Here is a 26,700-nt window from a genome sequence, read left to right as displayed (position 1 = left end):
CAAATCTCTAACGGTTAAGGCGGCGGACAGATTTAGTCTATGGAACTAAATTTATCCATCAAGCTTTCATGGACAATGGACACACACCACACAGCGATGGAACATTCAAGGAAAACAGCGTGTTGTTCGGTCAGGAGGCTGTATAGAAAGCCACTGCACGGGCAAGGAAGGGCCCTGCTAGATACTAGGTAGAACAGGCCAGTGAAGAAGGCCACTGAAGATTCCCTTTCTTCTTCCTCTCTTCTTCTTGTTCTTTTCTGTCCATTCTTTCAACCTCCTTCAGACCTATCCACCATCCACTAGTGCTGTCACCATCTGTGATCGGCCTACATATTCTCCACCCCCCCGCATCTCTCTGAATTTAGTCTTCCTAGCTGTGCCCCGTTTTTTCGATTTAGTTGGAGTGAGGACAGAACCCCGTGTTCCTCTTCTCCTCTTCACCCTTCTCCTTGAGTTCTTAGAATCTCTATCTATCAAATCTTCCGTTGCACTTTCTCGACAAACAGAAGCCTATAGAAATTTCATAAAAACAAAATACGATATTTTTGGGTTTGAATACAGTCATTGTTGATAATTTAAGACACTTGCTAGAATGTCTTATCAAGGGCTTCATAGCAGCGGTCAGCCTGCGGACTATCCCGAGGCCCACACCCTTCACGATTACCCGCTCCAACACCAAGACGATGGTGTTAACGAGCGAGTCCCCTTGAACGGGGGCTATTCAGACACAATGCAACCACCGCATCCATTTCAAGGTCCCTTCGACGAGACGTCTTCTCGCTCATCCACTCCAGAGCACCTACAGAGGATGAGTACACCACAATCACAATTCGCCCACGGTCAGGGACCTTACCTACAATCTCCTGAATCCTCGACACCGACATTGCTCTCTTCGTCTACTAGCCCTGGACCTACTGGAAGGGAAAGTGTGCTTTCTTTGGACGGGGAATGGCGACGAAGACAAGCACCGTCCGGACTGCGGAGATACGCAACGCGAAGAGTCAAATTGCAGCAGGGCCAGGTTTTGTCTATTGAATATCCTGTTCCTTCTGCAGTTTCAAATGCTATTCAAGATAAATATAAGGCTGGCACTGGAGAGGACTCAGCAACTACAGAATTCACCCACATGAGATGTATGGACATATTACCCCTGAAATTATCACACTTTATATAAAAATTGAATTTCTGATTTGGTTTACTGGGTCTGTAGATACTGCTGCTACCTGTGATCCCGACGACTTTACACTAAAGAATGGCTACGATTTGCGACCGAGAATGTACAATCGACACACAGAGCTTTTGATCGCCATAACATACTACAATGAAGACAAAGTTTTGACCGCACGTACATTACACGGCATCATGCAGAACGTTCGCGACATTGTAAACTTGAAGAAATCCGAGTTTTGGTGGAAGGGAGGACCTGCCTGGCAGAAAATTGTTGTCTGCTTAGTTTTTGACGGAATCGATCCTTGCGACAAAAACACCTTGGATGTGCTGGCAACTGTTGGTATATTCCAGGATGGTGTGATGAAGAAGGACGTTGACGGCAAAGAAACCACTGCCCATATTGTAAGTTTGAGCCATGGAATGATGAACACCCACCTCATTACATGATCCCTACCCCAAGTCAATTCTCACTACACAGAATGGGATGGCTCTCGCCCCTGCGGCTGAAGGGCTGTAATCTTAAATCCTGTGGCCAAGCCTTGGCGCTTCCCGAGTCCCGCTCCCGGTTTTGGACAACGCAGCCGTCAGTCATAATCAGCTTAGGAGAATACAAGCTAACAATTGAATCACAGTTTGAATTTACAACACAGATATCTGTAACTGCGCACCAAACACTTATGCGCCCAACAGGTGCCGAAGATGATAAAGCCTTCCCGCCTGTTCAGCTTATGTTTTGTCTTAAGCAGCGAAATACCAAGAAGATCAATTCTCATCGTTGGTTGTTTAATGCTTTTGGACGTATCCTAAATCCAGAAGTCTGTATTCTTCTTGACGCTGGGACAAAACCGGGCCCGAAGAGTATTCTTGCACTATGGGAGGCGTTTTATAACGACAAGAATTTGGGAGGCGCCTGTGGTGAAATTCACGCCATGTTGGGGAAAAATGGGAAGAACTTGATTAATCCACTGGTAGCAACCCAGAATTTTGAATACAAGATTTCCAATATTTTGGATAAGCCGCTAGAATCGGCTTTTGGTTACGTCAGCGTTTTGGTGAGTTCCCCGTTGAAGAGTTATGTCGCGGCGGTGGTTGTGTAAAATTCACGAGAGATCACTCGATATTCCGCCGCCTTCACTTAGATAAGCAAAGAGGCTAACTCTTATCTTGGGTTTAGCCTGGTGCGTTCTCGGCTTACCGCTTTCGAGCAATTATGGGGCGTCCATTGGAACAGTACTTCCATGGTGACCACACGCTCTCCGCCAGATTTGGTAAGAAGGGAATTGATGGGATGAATATCTTCAAGAAGAACATGTTTTTGGCAGAGGATCGTATCCTATGTTTCGAGCTTGTTGCCAAGGCGGGCTCAAAATGGCATTTGACATACATCAGAGCTTCAAAAGCAGAAACCGATGTTCCGGAAGGCGCAGCAGAATTTATTTCTCAGAGAAGAAGATGGCTAAACGGTTCATTTGCCGCCGGTATCTATTCACTTATGCACTTTGGGAGGATGTACTCCAGCTCGCATAATATTATTCGAATGTTTTTCTTCCATGTACAGCTCATTTACAATATTTTTGCGACATTTATGAGTTGGTTCAGTATAGGTACATAAAAGCGGCACACCCCCTAAGGCGACAAATGCTGACATTTACACCAGGGAGTTTCTGGCTTACTACTTCGGTTATCATGGATCTTGTTGGTGACCCAACAGACGAAGAGAAGGCAGCTGGAAAGGTTGCCTGGCCGTTCGGTGAAAAGCCAACACCTATCTTCAACAGCATGATGAAATACCTCTATCTATGTTTTGTAATCCTCCAATTCATTCTTGCGCTTGGTAATAGGCCTAAAGGGTATGTCTCCCTATCCTTTACGAAGATCTAGGCCAGAAGCATACTTACTGACTATAACTTATTTTGATAGTTCTAAGCAAACGTATATCGTCAGCTTTTGCGTTTTCTCGGTATTGCAGTGCTACATTCTCATTCTCTCGTTCTATCTCGTTGCTCGGGCATTCTCAGGTTCTGCTGGATGGAGTGATTTGCAATCCTCGAGTGTAGCGGAATTCATTGGCAAATTCTTCACATCCAACACTGGGCTCATCATCCTCGCCTTGGCCTCGACATTCGGAATTTACTTTGTCGCTTCCTTCATGTACCTTGACCCATGGCACATGATGCACAGTTTCCCCCAATACGTATTGATGGCGTCCTCCTACACCAACATTCTCAACGTTTATGCTTTCTGTAATTGGCACGACGTTTCATGGGGTACTAAAGGATCCGACAAGGCCGAGGCGCTTCCGTCAGCGAAAACCAAGACAGAGGGGAAGGCTAAAGTCATCGATGAGCCAGAGAAACCCCAGGCGGATATTGATCAGGCGTTTGAGGAAACAGTCAAACGAGCGCTCGCACCATTCGTCGCCGAAGAGGAGGTTGAGACTAAGTCGCTTGACGATTCTTACAAGAGTTTCAGAACTAGGCTTATTACAGCATGGATTTTCAGTAATTGTGCAGTCGTTGCTATCTTTACTTCTGACAATTTTGATTGGCTGGGTTCCAGTTCAAAGATTCGAACAGCGTGGTTTTTCAGATTCATTCTCTTGGCTACAGCGGCATTATCACTGTTCCGATTCATTGGTTGTGTTTGGGTAAGTCAAAGCTTCTCTCTTCTCAATCATTACATGAAGTATGTTACCGTTGCTAATATCGCGTGTATAGTTTCTTGGAAGAGCGTCCATTATGTGCTGCTTCACAAGGCGTTAAGTAGTACTTCTAGTCGATATCAGGAAAAAGTTTATGATTTCATTTTTTTCACGAAATGATATTTATTTTTGCAGGCTTCGCGTACTGGGGTTAAATTTTTTTTTTATTTTTAATTTCCGCCTTTTCCTTTGTAATGGGAGTCATGACAAAGGTCTGTGATATGATTTGAGCATTTCCGGGGGTAAATGCTCGGTCCATTCGTTATTAGAATTGGGGAATACACATTTTTTTTATTTATTGTTGCTTGTTTTTTTCTTGGGGGTGTTGGGTTTTTTATTTGAAAAAATATTTATGGCAAATATAAAGCGCAATATTTCGAAGTTGGTCAGCTGGAGCGGTGATTGTTGAAAATTTCTGTTTATTTTTCTTGCCTTTCTGCGCAAATACAAACTGGTTCAATTAGCCTGCGAGTGCTGCTTCATGACGCGAGTGCTGGGAATATCAGAATGTGAATATAGTTATCATAGAAGAGGGGGGGGGGGGGGAATTGATGTGTGTAATTGTAATTCCCTTTATCAAGGCGGTACTGTAGTAATGGATTTAGATTAGTTATAGTTTTGAAAATAGAGGTTAGGTTCGACCAAGCTCAACTGTCGGCATTGAACGAAGCACCCCCACCATGAAATCGACTTTCTACGGGCCGTCATAGACGAGCTTCCTTTCAATAAGGGTTATTCCATGGAATATAGTAAAGAGAATGAAGCCTACCGAGTGTGACTAGATCATCTAGGGATACGGCCTATTCGGGGTGTTCCTCAGTAGGCCGTCAGTTTAGGTGGGATTCCTTGCGAGGGACGGGTTTCATTCTTTCCCCTTGACAGTACAGACTCTCTCTCGTGCTACTTTTTTTTCTTAAACCACCCGTGGTACCCAGGTAAGTATTCTTGGGTGATCCGGTTTATTGGGGAATGGGTCTTTTCATCTCGAGATGGAGATAGACTACTGCTCACTACTCTACCCCGAGGAACAAGAATCAAAAAGGGTAACCACAACTTTAGGGCCGGGTGCTGTCTGGAATACCCGCCGTCGCGGGAAGCGAAAAAAAAAAAAAAAAAAAAAAAATGGACGGGGGCTGAATCATGCTGAAAAAGTTATTAGTTTGAGAGTTGGGTTTGTTTTGTTTAGTTGGGTTTTGTTTTATTCTTGGTTCGTACTGTGAGAGGCGGAGGAAGTGATTGGGAAGTTCCGGGGTAGTGTGATATTGTCATAGACTATGGTCTGCATACAATTAATGAATTAAACAAAAACAAAAACAAAAAAATCATGCTGAAAACGAAACCACGGACGGAGGCTACAAACTTAAATAGAACTCGGGCATGTATCCTTATGGTGAGAAACAGTCTATGGCGGCTGGCGGGGTGAGATGAGACTTTTTCGAGGGGTCTCGGTAGTAGAGGGCGACGCGAGACACGACGGAATCCGGGGAAAGGATAGTTACACCAAGCCGCGGTGAAGTTAGTTTCGGGAGAGTCGGTTTTGTTTCAGGTGCGGTATCTTGACGAGAACTGGAGCCGAGAGGTGTCGCGGGTCTTCTCGTCTCCATCATGGGTGCTCTAGTTAGATTGATTCTGTCTGCGCAGAACAGTCCGACTGGTTTCTGCTCGGTTAGATAAATGGTAGTCATTAAAGTTCATGTAGGACAATGCGACAAAGAATAGTTTTTTTTTTTTTTTTTTGGTTAAGCGCAGGGTGTGGAAGAGAATAAATGATACGCGTAGGAGAGAATAAATAATACGTATGGGGTGTGGTGATAATGGATGAGAGGAAAAGACGTGGTGGGGTTGCGAGGTAGTTGGTGATGCCTTCATTTCCTCATCCCCACACTGGCGGGCTGAAATAAGACCGGCGGAGTGGGGATAGGGTTGAAGTGCGGGCTGCCAAGACCGAGTGATGGGCTATGAGCACCGTGCTTTTTTCTTTGGGGCGTATGAGGGTGAAGAGAATCGCGGGTTTACATGATCTTGGAAGGGGAGTTTATTCGTGTGTGTGGGCTTTTCTGTGGGTGAAATCAAGGGTTGTGGGCTCGATTTATGGAGGAGGAGGATGTCTTATTACTGCGTTACGGTAGTACCCAGAGCGCTTCTTGATTCCTATAGTATCACAAGTACAAGTACATTGGTCTTTGCACCAGTGATGACGTCCTATATATTAAGACCCCAAGGCTATATGTGAAATCTCACGTCATCTATGTAACAGCCATTCCAAACGCCATACCCCAAGAGTCGTAAAGGCCAGCCAGTCATAGGCGCAATGTAGGCGGCAAATCCTTAGAGGACGTATAACACGGTAGTCTTTTGGTGAAAAGTACATGTACATGTATACATGTAGGTAAAGACTGTATAGTGCCATTCCCCGGGCCCGCTACCGCCCGCGGGGCCAAGTCGTGGTGGCTATGGCTAAGCCGAAAGGTGGTGAAAATTTTCTTTTGACGACAGTGCGGTTGACCAACCCTTCCCGCGATTGTTTCTTCTGCTGATTTGTTTCTTTCTCCACAATCTTCTCAGGTGATTTATCAAGTCAATACTATCTCTTGCATCAATACACCCTGCAGTCACTATGGATATCGTCAATACCTCTCTGAGAATGAACGGGCCAGTCAGCAGAGATATCGATACTGCCATCAACCCACCCCAGCCAGTCAAGTTGATCCTAAAGGTTGTAGGGAGAAAATGCAAAGAGAGTTCCAACGTCGGCACCCCTCACACCAAAAACTCAGAACCAATATTCTGCCCGGCCGTAAGTTTTCCCTCCCTCAAATACGAGAAATACCCATCTCAATCTAACTCCTCGCATAGAAGCACCTTAAAATCTCGCCCCCCTGTCAAAGACTGACATTTCAAGACCTTAAACTCCCACGCCCTATCACTTCTGCATCCCCTATCGCCGCCACAAGCCCATTTCCTCTATTTGCGGCCTCCGCAATTCCGCTGCTAAGGAAGGCTCTCCTCGACTCTGCCCATTTAGAAAAGACTGCGAGCATTTATAGCAACAGCACGCTAATTATTCGTAACGCGGCCGCCCATTCAAAGTTCTTTCGGAATGTTTGGACCCACCCGAGGGTCATGAGGGCGGTGAGTGACGCTGCGGGTGTAGAGCTAGAGGTGTTTATGGAGACTCTGGAGATTGGGCATGCGAATGTGCAGATTGATATGAAGAAGTATCGGGGTATGGAGCGTGGGGAATGCTTGCAGGCCATTTCCAAGGACTTGACTAGTGGCAAGTTTGCATTAGAGGGGACCGGGACGGGGAGGAGTGGGGTGGCGGTGAGGGGGCAGAAGGAGATTGAGGATGAGATTTTCGGAGACGGTGGGAGTATCATCCCGTGGCAGTGAGTTTTCTTGTACTATTCAGAAGGGAGTTAGTTATGTCTGCGTGTATACTAATGTCTGGAGTGAATTGATAGCTACGATAGTTATCCGTTTGTCTGTGTCGCCATGCTCTCAGACACTACCGATATGATCGGGGGCGAGACCGTGATCCAACGCGGTGACGGTACCTTCCAAGGCGTAAGCACCGCACCCCAATATAGTCCCCGCAAATTATTAACACGCCAACAGATTTCCCAACCCAGCGCCGGATTCGCTACCATCCTTCAAGGCGGCCTCGTCCGTCACCTAGCTCTCCGCGCCCGCGGCACCACCGACCGCATCACCCTGGTTACATCATACCGTGCGAAAGCGACCGGCTTATACGACTTCTCCTTCCTCACCAACGTGCGCCCCTACACGGACCTCACCGTACTATATCCCCAATGGACCGCCTTTCGCAACAAGATCCTCAACCGCGAACAGAACCTGTCTGCCTCGTTCACGGCAGAATACCACCGACACACGCGGCGCCAGATACTTCCAAAGGCCCGTATTGACGGCCTCGTTGCACGCTTCGGCATTGCGGTCTTCTATACCGCAATTGACGGATATGTTTCTGGCAAGGTATTTGCGAGTGCTCCGACGGCGTGTCCGTTATGTATGTGTAAAGTGGAGGGTGGCATTGGTAAAGCGCATGTTGCGACATGTACCGGTGCTAGGTCAGGGTGGATGCCGTGGTCGGAACTGTGGACGGATGTACAGCGGTCTAGGACCGCGCTAGGGAATAGCAGAATCAGCTTTGAGGCCACAACAGGCAGGCCGGATATCGTGGCTGTTGTGGAGAAGTTTAGGGGTGAGGGACGCGAGTGGGGGATGGCGGATGAGTTGGCCGTGCAGGGACTGGCCGAGTATTTGGTGGAGTTTTTGGCCTTGTTTGGGGTTGTAGTGGGTGCATGAGTGGATGGATGAGGAGGTGTCTTTAGTATTGGGCGAAAAAAGAGAGGAGGGAATAGGTAATTGGATGAAAGTAATGAAAGTGTAGTTAATGGGAAAGGGATAAAAGTTTGCTTCTTACTGTTTGATTGACGCTTTATACATTGGTGATGTGATCTATGATGCCCATGATGCGTAAATATGTACCGGTTGACACGGCAGCTCTCCGTCATCATGTATCACTCGCTATGTAGCCAGCTAAGTACATGTACTTTCCATATGCGGCTAGTGATGCTACTATTGAACCGAAATAGGAACGTTAGCGGAATAGGTGTTACAACGGCTACGTGGTTGTAATCGGTTAAGCATACATAATGTGTTGGTTTTGAGATGCTATAAAGTTAAGCTGCGGCACCGACTTAACACTCTCATCTTCCTTTACCTGTCAGCTCGCTCTCCTTCTCCTTCTCTTTCTTTTTCCTTTCATCATCGAGTACAACTGTGTATCTATCATTAATACAAGTCAACAAGAACGCCACACTGTTGCCGCCAAGTATCGATCCAGTGTCTAAAGGTTACAAATTCGGTCTGCCTGGCACTATCCAAGTAATAGCCAAAACTAGGATCCCTTCAACCTCACTCATATTCAGGTAATCATCATCATCTTCTTCTTTATTGTCATAACCATCCTCAGCATCAAAAACTAATTTATCGTCGTTCAGGACTACTTTCTCAACGACCAGAGATCACAGTCTAATAATTGGACTACAGACAGCCACAGTATGCAACTCATCTGGCGAAACTTTAACGACAGAGTGGACGTGGGTCTCAGTGATTCTCACGGGAATAGGAGCTCTTGCAGACGTGCTTGTACTTATTAGTGTATACGGCTCTATCGTTCTAATATTGCAACGGCGCGAAGTGTCTTTTAGCCCACCCCCCAAAAAATCACTCGGTCCATGGAAAAAAGACTGCAAGGATGCGTTCATTCTACACGAAATACATGAAGTTCCACCGGAACCAAAATGCCCTTCATCAGCTTACCAAAGTTGGTAAAAAAAAAAAAAAAGTAATTGGAGTCGAAAGAAGATCAACTTACCAGGAAAAACGTCACCGAGGAGAAGTCAGTGGAACCTACATGCAGCTGGGCCAGATTTCTGGAGGTTATAGGGATCACCACTGACGAGTATGCCTCATATACATTGCAAGATAAGCTGCTACGTGGAATCCGCCTATGTGCGGATTTGGAGGAGGATACTTGTATGTTGGTTACTAAGCGCTCTACTAGCAATGTAAATGAATCATTTGATGCATTACCTACTGCTACGCCCACAATTATTGGTATCCTGGTGAAGTGTACAATATACTGATTACTAAGGTAATTGGATGCCCGGCGGGCATAGGTGTACCTCGCCTACTGCCAACTGGCTAGTAAGGCGCGTCTGGGCCACCTATGCCCAGCGGAGTAATTATAAATAGTTTTTACAGTAGATATGAATGAAAACCATCTTATACTTCATTATAAAATTACGTGCTATTCACGTAGCACCTACCAAAGCGAATTGAGTAAATGAATCAATTGATTCATTTACCGGGGACGTCGTCGGTAAATGACACAAGTGGTTCATTTACAATGGATTTAGCGGGTGTCTTTTCGTGAGACATTAAAGTAGTACTCTCTGTACACCTTTCGACCCAACTGTACATATATTAAAATAGCATTTTCTGTGCACATTACCACCATTTTTGGGTTATCTCTACGTACGTCCATAGTAATTATGTGTTATTTGGCGTAAGTGATATAGTCTATATATCAAGTGTTTCTGGGGCCTCTGGCCAACAGCCCTATACCACAAGTTAAGGGTACGGATTCACTACGGTATTCCCATTAATTTGCTATTAATGCAGTTTTCTTTTTGCAATGCAATGCCGGTTTAAGTTTAATTGTATTCTTTACTAAATCCTACAGTTTTCTGGTAGTGATTTCATCTCGTTCTTTTCGCACTATAGCCAATGTGCACTCATTATTGTATTTCAATAACTCAAATCTCAATGAGTCGTGAATCTTAGTTGAGGGGTACTTTGCAACACAAGGGCATTTTGGGTTGAACACCATTATATTATCTGAGGGGCATTTTGCAATTTTTCCGTCCGTTTTATCACTCTTCTAGAGTAGCCAAGTAGAATGTAGTTGAAATCAGTTTTGAGACATCCCCTTTGCAACAGCTACTGATGGCGGCAGTACCATCACTACTACTGCTAGCGTACTACTGGTCATTGCCAGCTTCATTAGCTGTAGGTAACCGCATGTACCCGGCTAGCTACATAAGCTGCTCCATCAATCATTGGCAACAGCTTCTTGATACATCATCTACATACCACCCACCCACCCCACCCAGTATCGGCAATAACACCTAAAAGCAAGAAACAATGCCCCCGAAACGAAAAACACTCACCGAATCATTAGAGCAAAGCGAAGCTCATGAAGACGCACCGCAAAAACCGCCACCGTCGTTCGGTGGCGCGCTCTCAAAGTTCGTTTTCTCCACCACCACCACTGCCGGCGGCGATGGTGGAAGCGGCAGAACAACACGGAGCTCCACGAGAACTGTATCCACCGCCCGAGTAGTCGCCGCTCGGCCCAAGCCCGCCGCCAAACCCGCCAAACCCGCGGCCGCCACCGCCACCGCCGCCGAAAAACCCAAAGACGAAGACACCGCCGCCGGCAGCACCAAAAAGAAGAAGAAGCGGCGCGCGCCCTCCGTCTACGCCCCGCCCTCAACGTACGCGCACCTCTCGCCCATCCCCGACGCACTCGCACCGAACCTGATCGTGCTCTTCATCGGCATCAACCCGGGTCTCACCTCCGCCGCGACGGGGCACGCCTTCGCCGCGCCCACCAACCTGTTCTACCGGCTGCTGCACGCCTCCGGGTGCACGCCTGACCGGCGGGTGGCGGCATGCGAGGACCAGGGGCTGCCGGGGAGGTATGGGCTGGGGCACACGAACCTTGTTGGGCGGGCGTCGCGGGACGCGGGGGAGCTGTCGCGGGCGGAGATGGTGGCGGGGGTGGCGGAGCTGCGGGAAAAGGTGCGCAGGTGGGGGCCTGAGGCGGTGTGTTTTGTGGGGAAGGTGGTGTGGGAGACGGTGGTGAGGGAGGGGACGGGGAGGGGGGTGGGGAAGATGTGGGAGTGGGGGTGGCAGGAGGGGGCGGCGGCGGAGGGGTGGAGGGTGGGGTGTAGGGTGTTTGTGGTGCCGAGTACGAGTGGGTTGGTGGCGGGGTATAGTTGGGAGTTTAAGAGGGAGCTGTGGACAGTGCTGGGGGACTGGGTGCAGGAGAGGAGGAGGGTGAGGGGGAAGGTGGTGGCGCTGAAGACCGAGGAGGAGGAATAGGAGGGTAGGTTGTATTTTATTTGGATATCTGTATTTGTAGAGTAGTTAGGTGTGACTGTTAGAATCGTAGAATACTGATGTAGAGTTTTTTTTTTTTTCGTAAATACTTTGATTGGTATCAGGTGTTTGGCCCGGATATACTATACTCTACCTACATGTATTGGTGTCTGGGGTCGATTTGGTGGCTTAATTAATTCGCTTTGGGACTGAAATCGATACCGGCTTCAAGCCTATATGTATTTGATCCAGTAAGTACTGAAGTTCGAGCCCGAGTCTGGGGCACTCCGTTCTCAGCGGCTGATTTTAAGAGACGCCAATTAAAAGTCCAACCCCGAGGGCGGGGCATGTATATACTACGGGGTTCGGGGTAAGTCTGTTCACAGTGAGAACTGTTGCAACCACGGACCACAGTCAACAGACTTACATGTAAGTACCCAAACACCCGTAATACGTGCTCCTCCGGGCAAGCCCGGACAATCAACACCAAGTCTGCAGCACATGTAGACCAAAGTGCACAATTCCGACCGAATGACTGACTGACGGGATAGCAATTATTCACCTCCAGCGGCATCATCCACCCAGATTCGAGACCACACTCCACACCGTCTCACTCGCACCCCAGGGTTAGGGTTACACCACAAGTCAGACGACAGTGTCACAACACCGGTCAGATCGTCACAGGGGCAGACTCGAACTTCTTGCATGGAGAGCGCATTCATTAAATATGTAGAGAGAGAGATCCCCGCATATTGCGAATGCGAGAGATTTATTCCAAAACCATCCGTTCAAATTCTTTCCCACAATAGATATTAATGTCGGACCCGTTAGCACTCGTCTCCGTCCTCGCGGGTGTAATATCGCTTTCCGGAACAGTGATCTCCTCGTCGCTCACGCTGCGTGACACCGTAGACCTGCTGCGCGCGAGATGGGTCGCCAAAGTCAAGGTAGGGCATATTAAGAACATAGGGGGCGGCGGCGACGGCGGCGATAGGATACTAACAGTCGGATAGCGACTCGAGCCCTACGCTCTCCCCACAGTACTCTATCCACTGCTCTCACCACTGACCGACACCCTCGGCATAATGACGCACAACGTGCTCCTCGCCTCGGACACCACGGCGCTCGACTACCGTGCGCGGCGCATGGCGTCCTGCAGCATGACGGGCGTCGCGGCCGCGCTTGTCGCAGGGGTGACGAACACATCCATGCAGCAGGAGTTCACGCCCGCGCTGCACTGGAGCGTGTCGGCGCTGTGGACGTGCGGGCTTGTGCTCTCGCTGCTGAGCGTGTACTACTCGTTCTTGCTGCACCACTGGCTGACGGGGTTTGCGAGCGCGGGCGAGGTGCGGAGGGCGTTTACACACAGGGGGCTGGTGACTAGTAGTCGTAGGGTCGAGGGGGTGCCGAGCCTGACGGTTGCTGCGAGGTTATGGGTGCCGGCATGGTTGTTGAGTGCCTCGATTGGGTGCTATGTGCTGACTCTGGGGCTATACTGGGCCCTGGCGTGGAAGGGATGGTGGGGGGTGGGGGCAGAGGCGGGGAGGGGAATAGGAAATCGAAATGTAAGTCGACGTCTTTGCATGTAGGCTCACCTGTAGGAGACTGAGGGCTGATTAGTAGGTGTTTGTTTGTTATATCCTCACGGTGTTGGGGGCGGTGGCTGTATTTACGGTTCCGAGCGCGGTGGGCAAGATACTAGAGGATGTGGACAGCCTGCATTTATACAGGGAGGAACTGAAGCATGTTTGCCGGTCTGGACCTGGTATGTGGATGACTGAGAAGTCCATTGTTTTCCCTTCCTACTCTGACCATTGATTAGCAGGTGTGTCAGATCCGGGCGTTTCAGCTGCTAAGTCTGTCGTGGGTGGAAACGAACAGCTCGGCGCGGCAGTCGTGGCTTTGTTAGCTGCTGCAGAGGCGCATAGAAGCGCTGGGACTGCGAGTAAGGGCTTGGCAGATGAGCTGGACAGATTGGTTGACGAGTTAGCTAGAGGAAAGAAGAAAGACGTGAGCAAGATTAGAACGGATGTTTAGATACTTAGACGATGTACAAGATAAGATGTGCCCTTTACTCGACCAAGCAATTAGATCAGAATACAATTAACCTCTTATTATCACTGCACGTAGAAATTAATATTCCATTCATTTGAAAGGCTTCTGAACAAAAAGCTGTCACAGGAGTTAGCACTATAGCTACATGTAGTTGGACTTATAAGCTTAAGCTTGTTGAGAAGAGGAAGCAAGATGGAAGAGGAAAGGGGAAGAAAGAGACAACAACAGGAGAGAGAACCGTTTTCCTCTTCTACAAGCAATCTGTCCACACAACAGCACCACGTTATGGTTCTGCACACGGCGTTTTTTCGGTTGAGAACACGTTATGCGGCAATGCAGATCACACAATGTCACTCGTAGGGCTGGCTAGCATGGCCCTGTTGGACACCCGGCCTGGCAGTGCTGGTGTCCCGCCCAACCCGTGAGTGGCTCTCTTGGCTAGTAAATAATAAACCAAGCCCAGAAGGAGTGAAGATTCACAAACCGGCAGATATGTACTCAAATATTCTTCCGTGGAGAGAGAGAGGTGTACGTGTATTACGGGCCGCAAGTCGCACAGCATATCACTCGATGCCCAGGTTCAATGCAAAAAAATCGTTCCCAAAACATTTTATTAGCACCGCAACACTCATATCTCTATCTTTCAATACCTCATAACAAACATCACTCATTCACCCACTAACAACCCACTATCAAACGCCAACTTACCAATACCCACACAACCTTACTCACCCCTCAAAAACTCCTCATCCCCCTCCAGCATCACACTAACCGCCGCACTTCCTCCACCATCCATCCCATCCTTCCTCTCCCCCCACATCCCCACCAGCCTCCCCACCCCTACTGCATCCTCGCCGAGCCTCCTCAGCAGCCTCCGCACATCCTTCACATCATCCTTCAACATCCTCCTCGCCTCTCTCGACATCCCCTCAGACTTCAAAGTCCCGAGGTCCTCACATAGTTTCTCCATAATGAGCACCCGCCGCTTACCAAGCTCGTCGACGGCGCTGATGGCGGCGAACATCATCTCGGCAAGCTCCAGCCGCTGGACGCAGAGGCCCTCGGGGCAGCGGTTGTAGGTCTGCGCGCAGATCTGGGCGTCGTGGGGTGGTGGTGACATGGTGGTTTGGGGAGTGATGGTGATTCTGTGTTATATAATGGGAGTTAGTGGGTAGAGGATGCTTACTGTCTATGTATACTGATAATAAGATGGTTCTGATAAGATAATAAGATTCTGATGATAATAGGATGCTGATGATGATAATATGATGCTGATGGTAGTATGGTGATGCTTATGGTAATAAGATACTGATGCAGGAATAGTAGGCTCGATGGTGTGAGGAGAAAGAGGGTGTTTGTATCTTATAAATAAGAATCCATGGTTTTCATACGGTGCACAATGAAGACTTGAACCAAAAAAAGTGCGACTACATGTAGTTAAACACTTCTGGGTTTCAATTAACGATGGCGGTTAAAAACGGAAATGAAAGTCTGTCCTCGGAATTCCAAATCTCTTCGAGAAACTGACTGGACAAAATGATTAATGTAAAGAAGGGACAGTCTGGTGGACCGGGGGTGTTAGATCATCATATATCACTCGTCCGATATTGACAGGGAGAGGAGACCAAGCCGTTCGTTACCTGGTAAGGAAGGTCGCCAACGCTGAGGAAAACATCAAAAAGTGAATGACCCCGACGTGATTTGAACACGCAGCCTTTCGATCTGGAGTCGAACGCGCTACCGTTGCGCCACGGAGTCATATTAGGTCAGTTTATTTTACTCATTTTTGACTAATTTATAAACTGAACAGCAAACAAAGCAGCTCGCTTTGAGGCTCCCAAAAGCTCATCCTGCACATCACCGACTGACTGCAGGGTAACCCATCCCAAACCCCACACCCCGCAAAATGTTTCAAAACCATATATAATTTCTCCCCTCCCAAATCCTCTCAAAAGATGGCTGGCAAAAAGGACAAGAAGAAGGTCGACAAGAAGGCGCGAGTTGCCGAAAAGACGGCCCGAAAGACGGCGCAGAAGGAGAAGAAGAACACAAAGAAGGGCAAGAACAATGCCGACGAAGAGGTCGAGGATGTGGATCTTGACCAGGTCCTTGCTGAATATGCGTTGCAGGTGAATTGGCATTTTTATATGACAGAAAGGCTTGTTAGGGAACACCTTGAGCTGATGATAACATAAATCCGGAGTGGGATTTGTACTTGTTTTTCTTCTAGCAAGCACAATTCCTCAAAGTCACCGAAACACCACTGAGCACGCCGCCGCCGGTGCGCGCAAATGCGACGCTGACGGCCTCGCCGAACGGGAAGGAGCTGTTTCTGTTTGGCGGCGAGACGTTCAACGGGTCGATCGCAAAGTTCTTCAACGAGCTGTACATCTTCAACGCTGACCGCGAGGACTGGCGGCAGATTACGTCCCCAAACTCGCCGCTACCACGGTCCGGCCACTTTGTAGCGTCGAGCCAGCACGGCGGCGGCAGCGGGTCGCTATGGCTGTTTGGTGGAGAGTTTAGCTCGCCGAAGCAGGGCACGTTCTACCATTACAATGATTTCTGGCGCTTCGACTGTGCTTCACGCGAGTGGAACCGCGTGGAAGGTAAGAGTAGCGGTAAGGCCGGGGGCGGGACACCCCCGGCGAGGAGTGGACATCGTATGGTGGCGTGGAAGAACTTTATCCTGCTGATGGGCGGCTTCCAGGATACGTCAACGACGCCAAAGTATCTAGCGGATCTGTGGGCGTTTGATACGGTCCATTATACGTGGACCCAGATCTCGCTCCCGGCGCATGCACAGCGCCCAGAGGCTAGGTCCAGCTTTTCGTTCCTGCCACATGAGGCGGGCGCGGTCATATATGGTGGGTATGCCCGTGTAAAGACCTCAGCGCTGCCAAGCGCGGGCAAGAAGGGCGCAAAAGCGCAGGGGAGTAGTAAGTCGGTGACCTATAAACCTGTCATGTATCAAGACACATGGCTGCTTAGGATGGACCCGGACCTGTCGAAGGTGCGCTGGGAGCGCCGGAAGAAGCCCGGTAATCCGCCGAATCCACCTCGTGTTGGTGTGACTATGGCGTGGCACAAGGGGAGAGGAATTCTCTTTGGTGGTGTCCGTGACGAGGAGGAGACGGAGGAAGCTCTGGATAGCGAGTTTTTTAACGACTTGTTTGCGTGGGGTACGGACCGGAATCGGTTCTTTCCTCTTGTGCTTCGGAAGCCCCGGACGCAGCAGAAGAGAGTAGCCGAGAGAGGCGGGGGTAGAAGAGATAGGGCAAAGGAAGACGAAGAAGAGCTTCTACGAAATCTTGCAGCCCTGGAAGCGACTGGGAAGATGGCTTCTGAGACACCTGAAGTAAAAGTAGAAATGGATATTGACGAGTCCGAGAAAAAGAAAGCCCCCGTAGAATTATCATTAGAATTACCCCACAAAAGGTTTAACTGTGCCATGGCCGTACTGGATGATGTGCTCTACGGCTATGGAGGGACATTCGAGAAGGGTGATAGAGAATTCATGATGGATGACATGTTTGCCATTGACTTAGGTAAACTTGATGGCGTTCGGTAAGAAATAGCCCAATCATTGCTTTCTGCAGCCATTTCTGATAACTGGAATTCTAGAACAATATTCTCTCGTAAAGACGAAACCGTCTGGGAGGACAGCGAGGACGAAGACGAGGATGACGACGAAGATGATGATGAAGACGAAGAAGACGAAGATGAGATGGATGTCGACGATGAAGGAGAAGCTGAAAAAATAGTTATCGGCGATGAAGAAATCGAAGCAAGGCGGAAAGAGAAAGTAAAGGTGCGATACAGCCAAGCCCCAGCTGGGCGACTCTCACTAACATTGATTCATCCAACCAATAGCGAAAGAAGGAGAAAGGAAAGGAAACTGTTCCTGAAGCCGTCCCAGAACCCATTGTTGAGGATGAGGAGGAAGCACCGATCGATGAAACCCCCGATCCTACCCCTCACCCACGTCCATTCGAAACACTCCGCGAATTCTTCGCGCGTACCTCGACCGCATGGCAGGATCTTCTCATTGCACAACTTGAATCATCAGCTGGTGAAAAGTCAAAGACGATCAAGGAGCTTCGAAAAGTCGCGTTCCAGACTGCAGAAGATAAGTGGTGGGCATGTAGAGAGGAGATTAGAGCGTTGGAGGACGAGCAGGAAGAAGCGGGGATTGGTGAGGTGGTTAATATGGCCGATATGGCTGCTGGAACTGGCGGCGGTGCTGGGGGTGGGGGAGTGGGGAGGAGAAGATGAGTAGAATGGAGATCAGTAATCGCCCTAGAAATCTATTCGAGATCCAGAAGAATAATACTATTTCCTCAAGCTCCCAATTCCTGCTGTTGAGCCAAAAAGTGACATTTCCGATCTGGTTGAATTCGAGTGGTATTTACCCTTCTCCTTTCCAACACGAATGTCTAGAAATTATTGCCCATTCAGAAATATCAGTTTGAGCTAGTTTATCTTAAACTTCTCTAAACGCCCATTCTCAGAACTCCATACGCACCGCCCTTACCTATAGAGTACATACTTATATATGTACCTACATGTACTACATGTACGTACCTAGTCAGCACATACTGCATGATCAATGATCTGATGGTATACAAGAAGCTTGTATCACTTCCCGGAAATAGAGTATGTACATGTATCTAGGTGCAAGTACACCGCCAAGTCTCTAGCTCCCGTCCAACCTCACCTGTGCACACGTACGAAATACCTACGGCAATTACAGCATTTTCCTGGTCAATGGCGAATGACTAAACCGGCCAATATGGTGTACATACAGCCACTCTGCAAAAGTGTTCGTGATTCCGATTTCGGAGTGAGACATTTCTCTATATGTAACTCTGGCGGACCATTAAAAAAACCCCAAGAGAAAACCTTTCCAGTCACCAATGGAGCCCGGAACCAATGAAGAATAAGATTAATGACCTATCTTCTTTTATATATAGTCACGAACTATATTATATATTTTAGTTGTTTTAAATCTCTACATTAATAAATCAACGTCATGGGTGCGCGCGCCACACTGCGCACTGACATTAAAACTAAATCACGAACACTTTTGCTGAGTGGCTGTACATCCTGTCTCACCTAGATAGAATGATTTGTCTGTGTATTTCCGTCTTTCTTTAATTCACACAAGATGTCCTTCTGTAATTCATTTTCTGAATATACACGGTTATTTCCTTATTTTGAAAAGGTTTAGAAGTCGACATGATTCTGCTTGTTGGTCTTTTCTGCTGGTTAGTTTTTTTCTTCTTTTCTATATGCCCTCTCAGCTGACAAAGAGGTTTAAAGCAAATTCTCTAACCCCCACAATCGCTGGCTATGCAGGATAGAGGTGATCCCAGGATACGAGAACCCAATCATACTTTAGATAGTTGATCTTTGAGTTGCGCCGATTTTGAACCGGTCTGATCCAGTGTACTCAGAATACCTACCCTGCTACATGCATCACAGATCTTGCAATGCTGTAATGTTCAAGGGCGCCCCGATATGTGTAATAGGCCGGCGGACTACGCACACATCACTCGATATTCGGCTAAGGAACCAACTGGGCTGCGGGCGGGGAAATCTTTCGTATTTACTCAACCACATATCGAAATACGATTTGTCGAGAGCCTGTTCAAACCTTTTACAAAGATGTATGGCTTGGATTGTAGAACTAGTACAAGTATTTCTGATTCCTCAAGTTTCCGGGACAGAAGACCCCACATAAGAATCAAGTCCTACTTATGTACTAGTACTCATTGGATCCTCAGTGGCTGTTTCAAGGGGTCAATTAGACTGGATTTGATTGATGGCGATACACCTCCTGACGTGGCCTAGAGATGTTCGGGATGTCAATACCAGCACTTATCGCCAAGCTATATCTAACCGCACGTTACTACCATTTGTGGCGGGCATACCCCAGTGGTATTTAGAGCTCTCGGGCACCGTTGATTCTCTCAATTCTTTAGATACTTTGAATCAGCCCCCGTCCTCTAGGTCAAGTTCTATAGCAAAGGGCCTATATTTTCAAAAATGGATGAGCCGATGCCCAGATTAACAGCATTTACGCCAGCAGCGAGCTGTGGGCAGGTCCTTTCAATGTCATCATTGTTGTATGAAAATGGAAATAGAGAATTCCTACGAATGGATTATGGAGCCCCCGATATATTTATGTCTCACTGCTTTCCGCCTGAATTTAAGACAGACACTTACCATGGAGGTGGTTACCTCCCTGGTCCTGGTATCTGCCCAAGTGGATATAACACTGGCTGTTCCTCGAAACTCCAAAACGGCCCCGATGTTACTTCACTGAGTATGTGTTGCCCTAGGTACGTAAACTAAACTTGAATCTATCCCTAAATAGTTAAACTCCCTGCATATACCTCCGAGATCTTTCTATCATCTGAAGACGTCAGGAGAATAACTAGAATGGTTTTCATTAATTTAGTGGGTACATATGCGATGGAGATATCTTCGACGCCTGGTGTTATAGCCACTTTACCACCACCACAACTGCTTGGGTTGGAGATCCAGAAACTTACACGATAACTGGTGTAGCCACACCGGAATATCCAGAAGACTACCCGCATACTGTATGGGCCCCAGCTATTGTATTTACGGAAACTGCAAAGCAAACTGGTGTTCCTATTACAGCTAGTGAACCCGCTCCTGCCTGGAGCTTTGGTGTCACTGCGCCCACAACCACTGACGGGGTTTCCTCGACGAGTATTACAAAGTTCAAGTTTGGAATTACCGCTGCTATGTGTGCTATCGTACTAATCACATCATTTGTTGCTGGTTGTCTTTTTATCCATTTTCGAAAGCGGCAAACGCGCCAACGGGCGGATCAACAAGTATCAAAGAATCCCAGTTTATCCGAGAAGCCTCACCCAGTATCAAGACCCAAATGGAACTTTTTGTTCGCAATTCTACTCGTATTTCCAGTAGCCATATTCTCGTGTATTTTTGCCTCGCAGAGAGATTGGCAGGAAAGACTTGTACAATGGACACGAGACACCTCTGCGGTATTGCGGGTCATCCAAGTTACATCCTTTTTCATGCGTCTTTTTTCGACATCTCTGGCTTGGGGAGTCATGTCTGATTGCGGATGGTTGCTTATGTACTCTGGGGCCTCTGCAATAGAAGTTATTTCTCTCCTGAATATGTCGGTGATTGGGGGGAACTATGTGTAAGTTTCCCTAATGAGTCAGATATACCTTATATATAACTATCGCGCTTAATTCAACCAGTATTAATATGTGAACAAATCAGTCACTTTATACATTTGTACTGGTTGATTTAAATCATGGTAACTATAGCCTTTACTCAATTTGAAACTAACTGAGGTTTTGGTACGTGAAGAACAGGCTTATCCGCTTTTTGGAGTCATTTCAAGAAAGCAAATGCCTTGCCGTCTCTAATTTTACTGCTGGTCATTATGATTTCTGCAGGCGCAGTCCTTATTGGTATTTTTTCGGTTGCATCAACTGGCATCGAAGAGGTCAATCAATCCTACTCAACATTTGTATACTTCTTAGGAATCAAGAAGAATAAAACAGAACCAGATCCCTATTTAGAAGAGCCGACACAAATCTTTTCCTCCATTGAGCTCTACCCGCATATCCTCAAGCAAGAGGATCGGGAATACATGGCAATTCTTCCAATTCAAGTCGGACAACAAGTACCTTTCTCTTACTCGGGACCAGCACTTGTCGGATCCTTTGATCATATATGCCGCCCAGCAAATTTGAGCGGTACTATATCACTCGACGACTTAACCGGCATATCTATTTGTGGAAATATAACGTCCAGTGAGGAAGAAGGGTTAACACCTAGAAGAGTGAATTGTACCGCTCCTCCGTCTTTCTGGAGTTACATTGACAGGTCATACGACATGGAACATGACGTTCTTTTCTACACCAAAAATAACCCGTCATTTACCTTTGTGTGTCTTTTAGACGGCGGATCTAGATGGGATCTGCGCCACAGGTTTATGGTCTTGAGAGTTAAGAACATAGATTATTTCAATAACCTCAATTCTACGATTAACGGACGGCCCAGCGGGCGTTTGGCCGCGGATGATCCGGGTCTTGGGGGGGCAGACTGGTCCCTATAAACGTGTGTCATTTCTCTACCACGAGAGGTTGGGGAGGTTAGCGCAACTGGTATTTCAAAGAAACCAATCTTTGAGTATAAATCTAGGGGTGGCTATCCAAGAATACCAATATATCGTTCAGATCGGGTTCAAATTACTTTTTGGGACAAGAACGAGATGTTCAGGCGTCTAGGCGCAATTGATAATGATGCTTGGGTCAGTTCTTTTGTCGCTGTCCAACCTTTCACGCAACACAATGGCGGTGTCTTGTTCTGTGTTCAATGCTCTAGCTACCGCAGCGCCGCAGCCCTCATGTCCCATTGGTTCGAAAGTATGGATGATGAGAACATGTCTACAGCTCTAGGCGGCGCGTTACTCCATTCAATGGCCTCGTACTACCGAGTCCAATTACCATACGCAAAAACAGCCTATCCTTGCCAATATTCCCTTCCCATAGCTGCAACAGTAATCAATAGGCCAGCCTTACTTTATGCTGCATGTGGCTACACACTCCTTTTAGCACATTTGGCCCTGCTTATTCGCCTGAGGGTCTTGCGCGCTATAGGGATAAACAGAACAGGTTCGGTGCTGTCTACATGCGCCATGGTTCAGAACAGTCCTCTGAAACCTCTGGTAGATGGCGGAGGCTCAAAGAGTGAGAATAAACTCATGAAGGCGGCAGAAGATATTGAAGACAAAATAAGACTGGGTACCAGGGAAACTGCTCAGCCAAGTCAACAGACATGTACAGACGATGGCGCAGGCACAAAGAGTAAGTTCATTTTATTTTAAGTAATTATATCAATGGGTCGAAGCGCACGAAAACTAATACTCACTCAAGCTTCAAATAGATTCTGGAACACTGCTTCTACCGCAAAGGTGGAGAAAGAGATTAGATAGGCAATATTTTGCATGATTTCTCGGATCCTTTTATGATATTTTCTATGTTTAATTGGATCTTTTTGTCACTGAAATCATATCGAAGATACTCACTCAATGCTAGACTAATGCTTGTACATTTAACTAGCTATTTCTATTATAAACCTTTCTTCTTGGATCATACTCTCTTTTTCTTTCTTTCTCTTTTTCATCTTATGTCTAATGTTAGTCAAGAATAGGATGCGTATGGCTTACCCCACCGTGATACAACGGACTATAACCTGCACGTACTCGACGTCTAGCTCTTACTTCTGAGCTCGTACTGCATTGACAAGAGTTTATGAACCTCGGTTTAGCACAAGTGTTTTTCGGGGACTATAACGATCATTCACCTTACCCTTCGACGAATCTATACTCGTTTATGCTTGGAAACCAAATAGCTAGCCTGGTCGAGGCCCTGTTGGATTGTGGGGTAATATGTTGCCATGAGGATATTTTGTTATTAAGAAATTGTTAGCCATACGCCAGACTATTTGGGTCCCTTGGGGCTGGGGATTTAGTACCTTAATTGGGAACTTTAATCTATACCTATGAGTTAGTGGGAGAATCCGCGCAACGTCAGAATTTATCACGACTATCTACTATAAATGGACATGTCTCAACCTATAAAGACCCCGCTTTCTCTCTCTCTCTTTTATCCTCACTCCCAGTTCCATCCAATGCCAGAGAAAAAATCTTAAGACCCCCAATCTCCTCAATATGAAGCTCTTCATCACTTTGGCCCTCCTAGTTAGCAGTACCTTGACTACAGCCCTGCCTGCGCCGAGCAATACTGTAGACTCCGATGCTATAGTCAACTCGCCAATACACCAAGCCTACATTAAGGGCGCTTTTTCCAACATTGGCGGGTCTTCTCGAAACGACACCCGAAACGACCTAATTGACGGCAAGTGTAACGATGTTATCGTCATTTTTGCCCGGGGCGCGACAGAGCCTGGGAATATTGGGACCATCCTGGGGCCTCCGTTTTTTGATGCGATTGAGAAGGTTGAGCCTGGCAGAATTATTGCTCAGGGAGTCAATGATTACCCTGCAGATGTTAGTACGAAGTTCCGCAAGTTGTACTGAAAATCTCTTGGTTATCTTACTTACAAAATCAAAGATTTATGGATTTCTCACTGGTGGATCCATGACTGGTGCTCAATACATGGCTTCTATGGTCTCCCTTGCAGCATCTCAATGCCCGGAATCCAAGGTCGTTCTTTCCGGTTACAGGTAAGATTTATATATACAGACCCTTTAAATACCCAAGTAATATACATGTATGTACTGATGCTCAACACCAATACAGCGAAGGAGCACAAGTCACTCACCTGGCTGCGGGTTACATTCCCGAAGATCTTTACTCAAATGTTTCTGCGATCGTTCTCTTTGGAGACCCAGACAATGGCGACGCCTTCCCCGGCTCCTTAAACGACAACGTCAAAGCCTTCTGTAATGATGGGGACCTGATCTGTCATGGGCTTCCGATCGTTCTTGAAGCGCACTTACATTATGACCATGATGTAGGTAAGGCTGCTGCCTTCGTCGCTGCAAGGGTCTGATCGGATATTTATGGCGTGCCCGCCCTTAAAGTATCTGGTCTATTTAGTGCTAGAAATTACGGGCTTGATCTTTTATGATCATGTATTTATGTGTGTGTTCATATAGTTACGGGATTATGTTTTCATTATGATATTTATATGGAACGCCTCCGAAGCGCCACTTACATATTTGCTTATACCTGCCGAGTGATTAGCCATGATATAAAACCACTATGCAAACATGTCTGTAATTCGTAATCTAAAACATGTGCAAGACAGTCAATTATTAGTGCCTACCACAGTTGTATGTAAACTTACTAGAATCACAGGACCCAGCACAAATCTCTCCCGTCTTTCTGAGACTCTGACATTTACAAACCCCACAACCTCTTCCCCACGGATAGAAGTAGCCACAGTATGTTATGTTCATGCATATGGGTATTTCAAAAAACCACGATGGGAGGGTAAGAAGATTGAATAGGCCCCAAATCCCAGCCAATGGTGGTGGTGGATGAATAAATAAATAAGTCTGTCGGGCTAGTGGTGGTGTGGTCGTAATCATGACGCATCACTCGGTGTCTTCAAAACGTGTGTCATCCGAGCCTAGGTGAATGTATATGGTTGTCACTATTAATCACTGTTAGTCAATATTATGGCGTCAATAGTAGATGGTGAAACCAACTAGATATTCCGGTATAACAAGAGTTATATGGGTATAAATATATGGATACTCTATGATATTGTAGTCAAGGCAAGATAGCGACCAAGTCGCGTATCCTTCACTCTACCTTCCGTACTTATTTCTAAAATTGTGCCGTCTACTCTTTCCTACTCGCTAATCAAAGTTATGATAATGCCGCATTCCTAGAATGGCACTATAAAATCCCGCTCAATGACCGAGTTGGATGGGATACCTAAAAGACTACTAGCTCAACAGATGTTTCGCTAGACTTCAAATATTGTTCTGCCAACCGAGCCCCCGGGGGGGGGGGGGGGGGGCACTGACCAAACGTTCTGAAATGTAGCGAAGTATGATATCCAATATCTATCTTAATTTAAAGGCTGCTAACACACATTGCAGAATAAACGACCACACAAATGCTTTCCAATCAACTTATACACTATCTTTCAACTTGAAGCTATAATCACCCCCAAATTCTAATGCAGCGTTTGTAAACTGCGCCGTTTCTACCTGTACCCATTCTTGCCAGGGCCACCTCCTTTCTGAGATTACAACAAACAAGGTAGCTTCGAATGTCTCGTAGGCAAACTTATTTCCATGGCCAGTGGAGAGCGGACAATTGAGGGCAACCCACCCCTCGTGATTCTTGCATCGTGTATTAGCCATATAAAGTCATTCACAATAAATTGTTCATTGGATAACAAAGGGCATATAGGCTTACAGTAGGTCCAGCGACGCTAATCACGATTCTCCGAGTTCCTACCAGGTTATCGGCCCTTAATGAGAGGGTTCCAGCTTTCGAATCATGTTCTTCATAGCAAAAGGGGGTCGGTATGCTGAAAGGAAAGAGTGTTGTTGGGGGTGCAAACGATATAGAGTATTTTGGAGAACGATAGCCGAGAAGAAACGCCTTCTGCCCGAGGATCTTTCCACCCGCAAGAGAAAATGATGACGTTCCAGCGTGGTCCTTATGATCTGAGAAGCCTTGGATCCTATCAAAGGAGAAAAGTTAATAAATGCTCAGGAAATAAACTATAACCACTAATAGTCGGGAGCAAATAATAACAGCTTATCTAATGGCGGGTTCCGAGGACTACCAGACCAAATACTCTCGGTGCTTTAAATGAACGAGCTAGGGAAAGGCTTACCAAGTCCAACCAGTAGGAAAGGACACCCCCCAGTTCTTTTCGGAATGTGCAATTCCTGTCCCCTGCAACCAAAGTTCACCTCCTCTCTTTACGGTGTACTCTGCCATACTTTTATGCGAGAAGACGTTCCAGTGCAGCGGAAGCAGATGCACCAGATTACTGAATGCACCCTCTGGAGTACTGAGTGCATCCCCTTTTATCCAGGGTGCCCTCTGAGTGATCGTTACTTCCACTTCCACCACGCTCTCGTCGCCGCCCTCCGACTCAGGATCTGGGAGACGGAGTGAATATTTCTGTTCACCTTCGGCAGTGCGGAAGTATCCGATTCCGTCGGAAACAACCCTGGTGAATTCTTGGAATCCACTTTCTTTGCATTCTCCGAGAACGTCTGTGATGGTTGGGAATACATCGATTTGCAATGCTTTATCCTGTGGCTCTGATGCTGATGGTATGTGGGAAAAGTGGATATAATGGGGTTTATCTTCTGCTTGTCGCACAGAAGAGAGGATAAGGAGTATTGACCCGTGGGAAGGTGTTACAATACGGGTGTAGTATCCTTCGAAAGGTGCCGTAGGATGTGGAGCAAAGTGATCAATACTAGGGAGCAAACGTGAAAGTGGCGTCAGAGAAAGCAGAAAGTGTGCAGGTTCAGTAAGAAGGGCGGCAAGGTATGTAAGCAT

General features: G+C 47.1%; 9 protein-coding genes across 9 annotated transcripts; 7 read left to right on the top strand and 2 right to left on the bottom strand.

Moving 5' to 3' along the window:
* Window positions 1-592: 592 nt before the first annotated feature.
* H6S33_005456 (uncharacterized protein) lies at window positions 593-3,932 on the top strand (the record flags this gene model as incomplete). The annotated part of the gene is made up of 7 exons (XM_044836804.1): window positions 593-1,133; window positions 1,211-1,572; window positions 1,803-2,222; window positions 2,345-2,774; window positions 2,828-3,020; window positions 3,091-3,817; window positions 3,888-3,932. 7 exons carry the CDS (start codon window positions 593-595, stop codon window positions 3,930-3,932), a joined length of 2,718 nt encoding a protein of 905 aa, XP_044698765.1.
* A 2,556-nt stretch (window positions 3,933-6,488) lies between these two features.
* On the top strand, window positions 6,489-8,197 carry H6S33_005455 (uncharacterized protein; the record flags this gene model as incomplete). Its single annotated transcript, XM_044836802.1, has 4 exons — window positions 6,489-6,668; window positions 6,728-7,260; window positions 7,336-7,438; window positions 7,490-8,197. 4 exons carry the CDS (start codon window positions 6,489-6,491, stop codon window positions 8,195-8,197), a joined length of 1,524 nt encoding a protein of 507 aa, XP_044698764.1.
* A 2,406-nt stretch (window positions 8,198-10,603) lies between these two features.
* Window positions 10,604-11,566, top strand: H6S33_005454 (uncharacterized protein; the record flags this gene model as incomplete). The annotated part of the gene is made up of 1 exon (XM_044836801.1): window positions 10,604-11,566. The coding sequence occupies one exon, from the start codon at window positions 10,604-10,606 to the stop codon at window positions 11,564-11,566; it is 963 nt and encodes a 320-aa protein (XP_044698763.1).
* Window positions 11,567-12,378: 812 nt separating this feature from the next.
* H6S33_005453 (uncharacterized protein) lies at window positions 12,379-13,600 on the top strand (the record flags this gene model as incomplete). Its single annotated transcript, XM_044836800.1, has 4 exons — window positions 12,379-12,510; window positions 12,577-13,128; window positions 13,187-13,328; window positions 13,389-13,600. 4 exons carry the CDS (start codon window positions 12,379-12,381, stop codon window positions 13,598-13,600), a joined length of 1,038 nt encoding a protein of 345 aa, XP_044698762.1.
* A 742-nt stretch (window positions 13,601-14,342) lies between these two features.
* On the bottom strand, window positions 14,343-14,738 carry H6S33_005452 (uncharacterized protein; the record flags this gene model as incomplete). The annotated part of the gene is made up of 1 exon (XM_044836799.1): window positions 14,343-14,738. One exon carries the CDS (start codon window positions 14,736-14,738, stop codon window positions 14,343-14,345), a length of 396 nt encoding a protein of 131 aa, XP_044698761.1.
* Window positions 14,739-15,573: 835 nt separating this feature from the next.
* Window positions 15,574-17,893, top strand: H6S33_005451 (uncharacterized protein; the record flags this gene model as incomplete). The annotated part of the gene is made up of 4 exons (XM_044836798.1): window positions 15,574-15,747; window positions 15,849-17,185; window positions 17,243-17,429; window positions 17,492-17,893. 4 exons carry the CDS (start codon window positions 15,574-15,576, stop codon window positions 17,891-17,893), a joined length of 2,100 nt encoding a protein of 699 aa, XP_044698760.1.
* Window positions 17,894-19,666: 1,773 nt separating this feature from the next.
* H6S33_005450 (uncharacterized protein) lies at window positions 19,667-20,936 on the top strand (the record flags this gene model as incomplete). Its single annotated transcript, XM_044836797.1, has 3 exons — window positions 19,667-19,962; window positions 20,082-20,822; window positions 20,906-20,936. 3 exons carry the CDS (start codon window positions 19,667-19,669, stop codon window positions 20,934-20,936), a joined length of 1,068 nt encoding a protein of 355 aa, XP_044698759.1.
* A 2,430-nt stretch (window positions 20,937-23,366) lies between these two features.
* Window positions 23,367-24,211, top strand: H6S33_005449 (uncharacterized protein; the record flags this gene model as incomplete). The annotated part of the gene is made up of 3 exons (XM_044836796.1): window positions 23,367-23,705; window positions 23,770-23,882; window positions 23,959-24,211. The coding sequence occupies 3 exons, from the start codon at window positions 23,367-23,369 to the stop codon at window positions 24,209-24,211; spliced, it is 705 nt and encodes a 234-aa protein (XP_044698758.1).
* A 1,093-nt stretch (window positions 24,212-25,304) lies between these two features.
* Window positions 25,305-26,700, bottom strand: H6S33_005448 (uncharacterized protein; the record flags this gene model as incomplete). Its single annotated transcript, XM_044836795.1, has 3 exons — window positions 25,305-25,517; window positions 25,594-25,864; window positions 26,021-26,700. 3 exons carry the CDS (start codon window positions 26,698-26,700, stop codon window positions 25,305-25,307), a joined length of 1,164 nt encoding a protein of 387 aa, XP_044698757.1.

The sequence above is a fragment of the Morchella sextelata genome, assembly GCF_020137385.1.
Source record: "Morchella sextelata strain SCLS chromosome Unknown scls_2, whole genome shotgun sequence".
Lineage (NCBI taxonomy): Eukaryota > Fungi > Ascomycota > Pezizomycetes > Pezizales > Morchellaceae > Morchella > Morchella sextelata.
The sequence above is the reverse complement of the archived record's forward strand: the minus strand, read 5'-3'. Positions and strand labels throughout refer to the sequence as shown.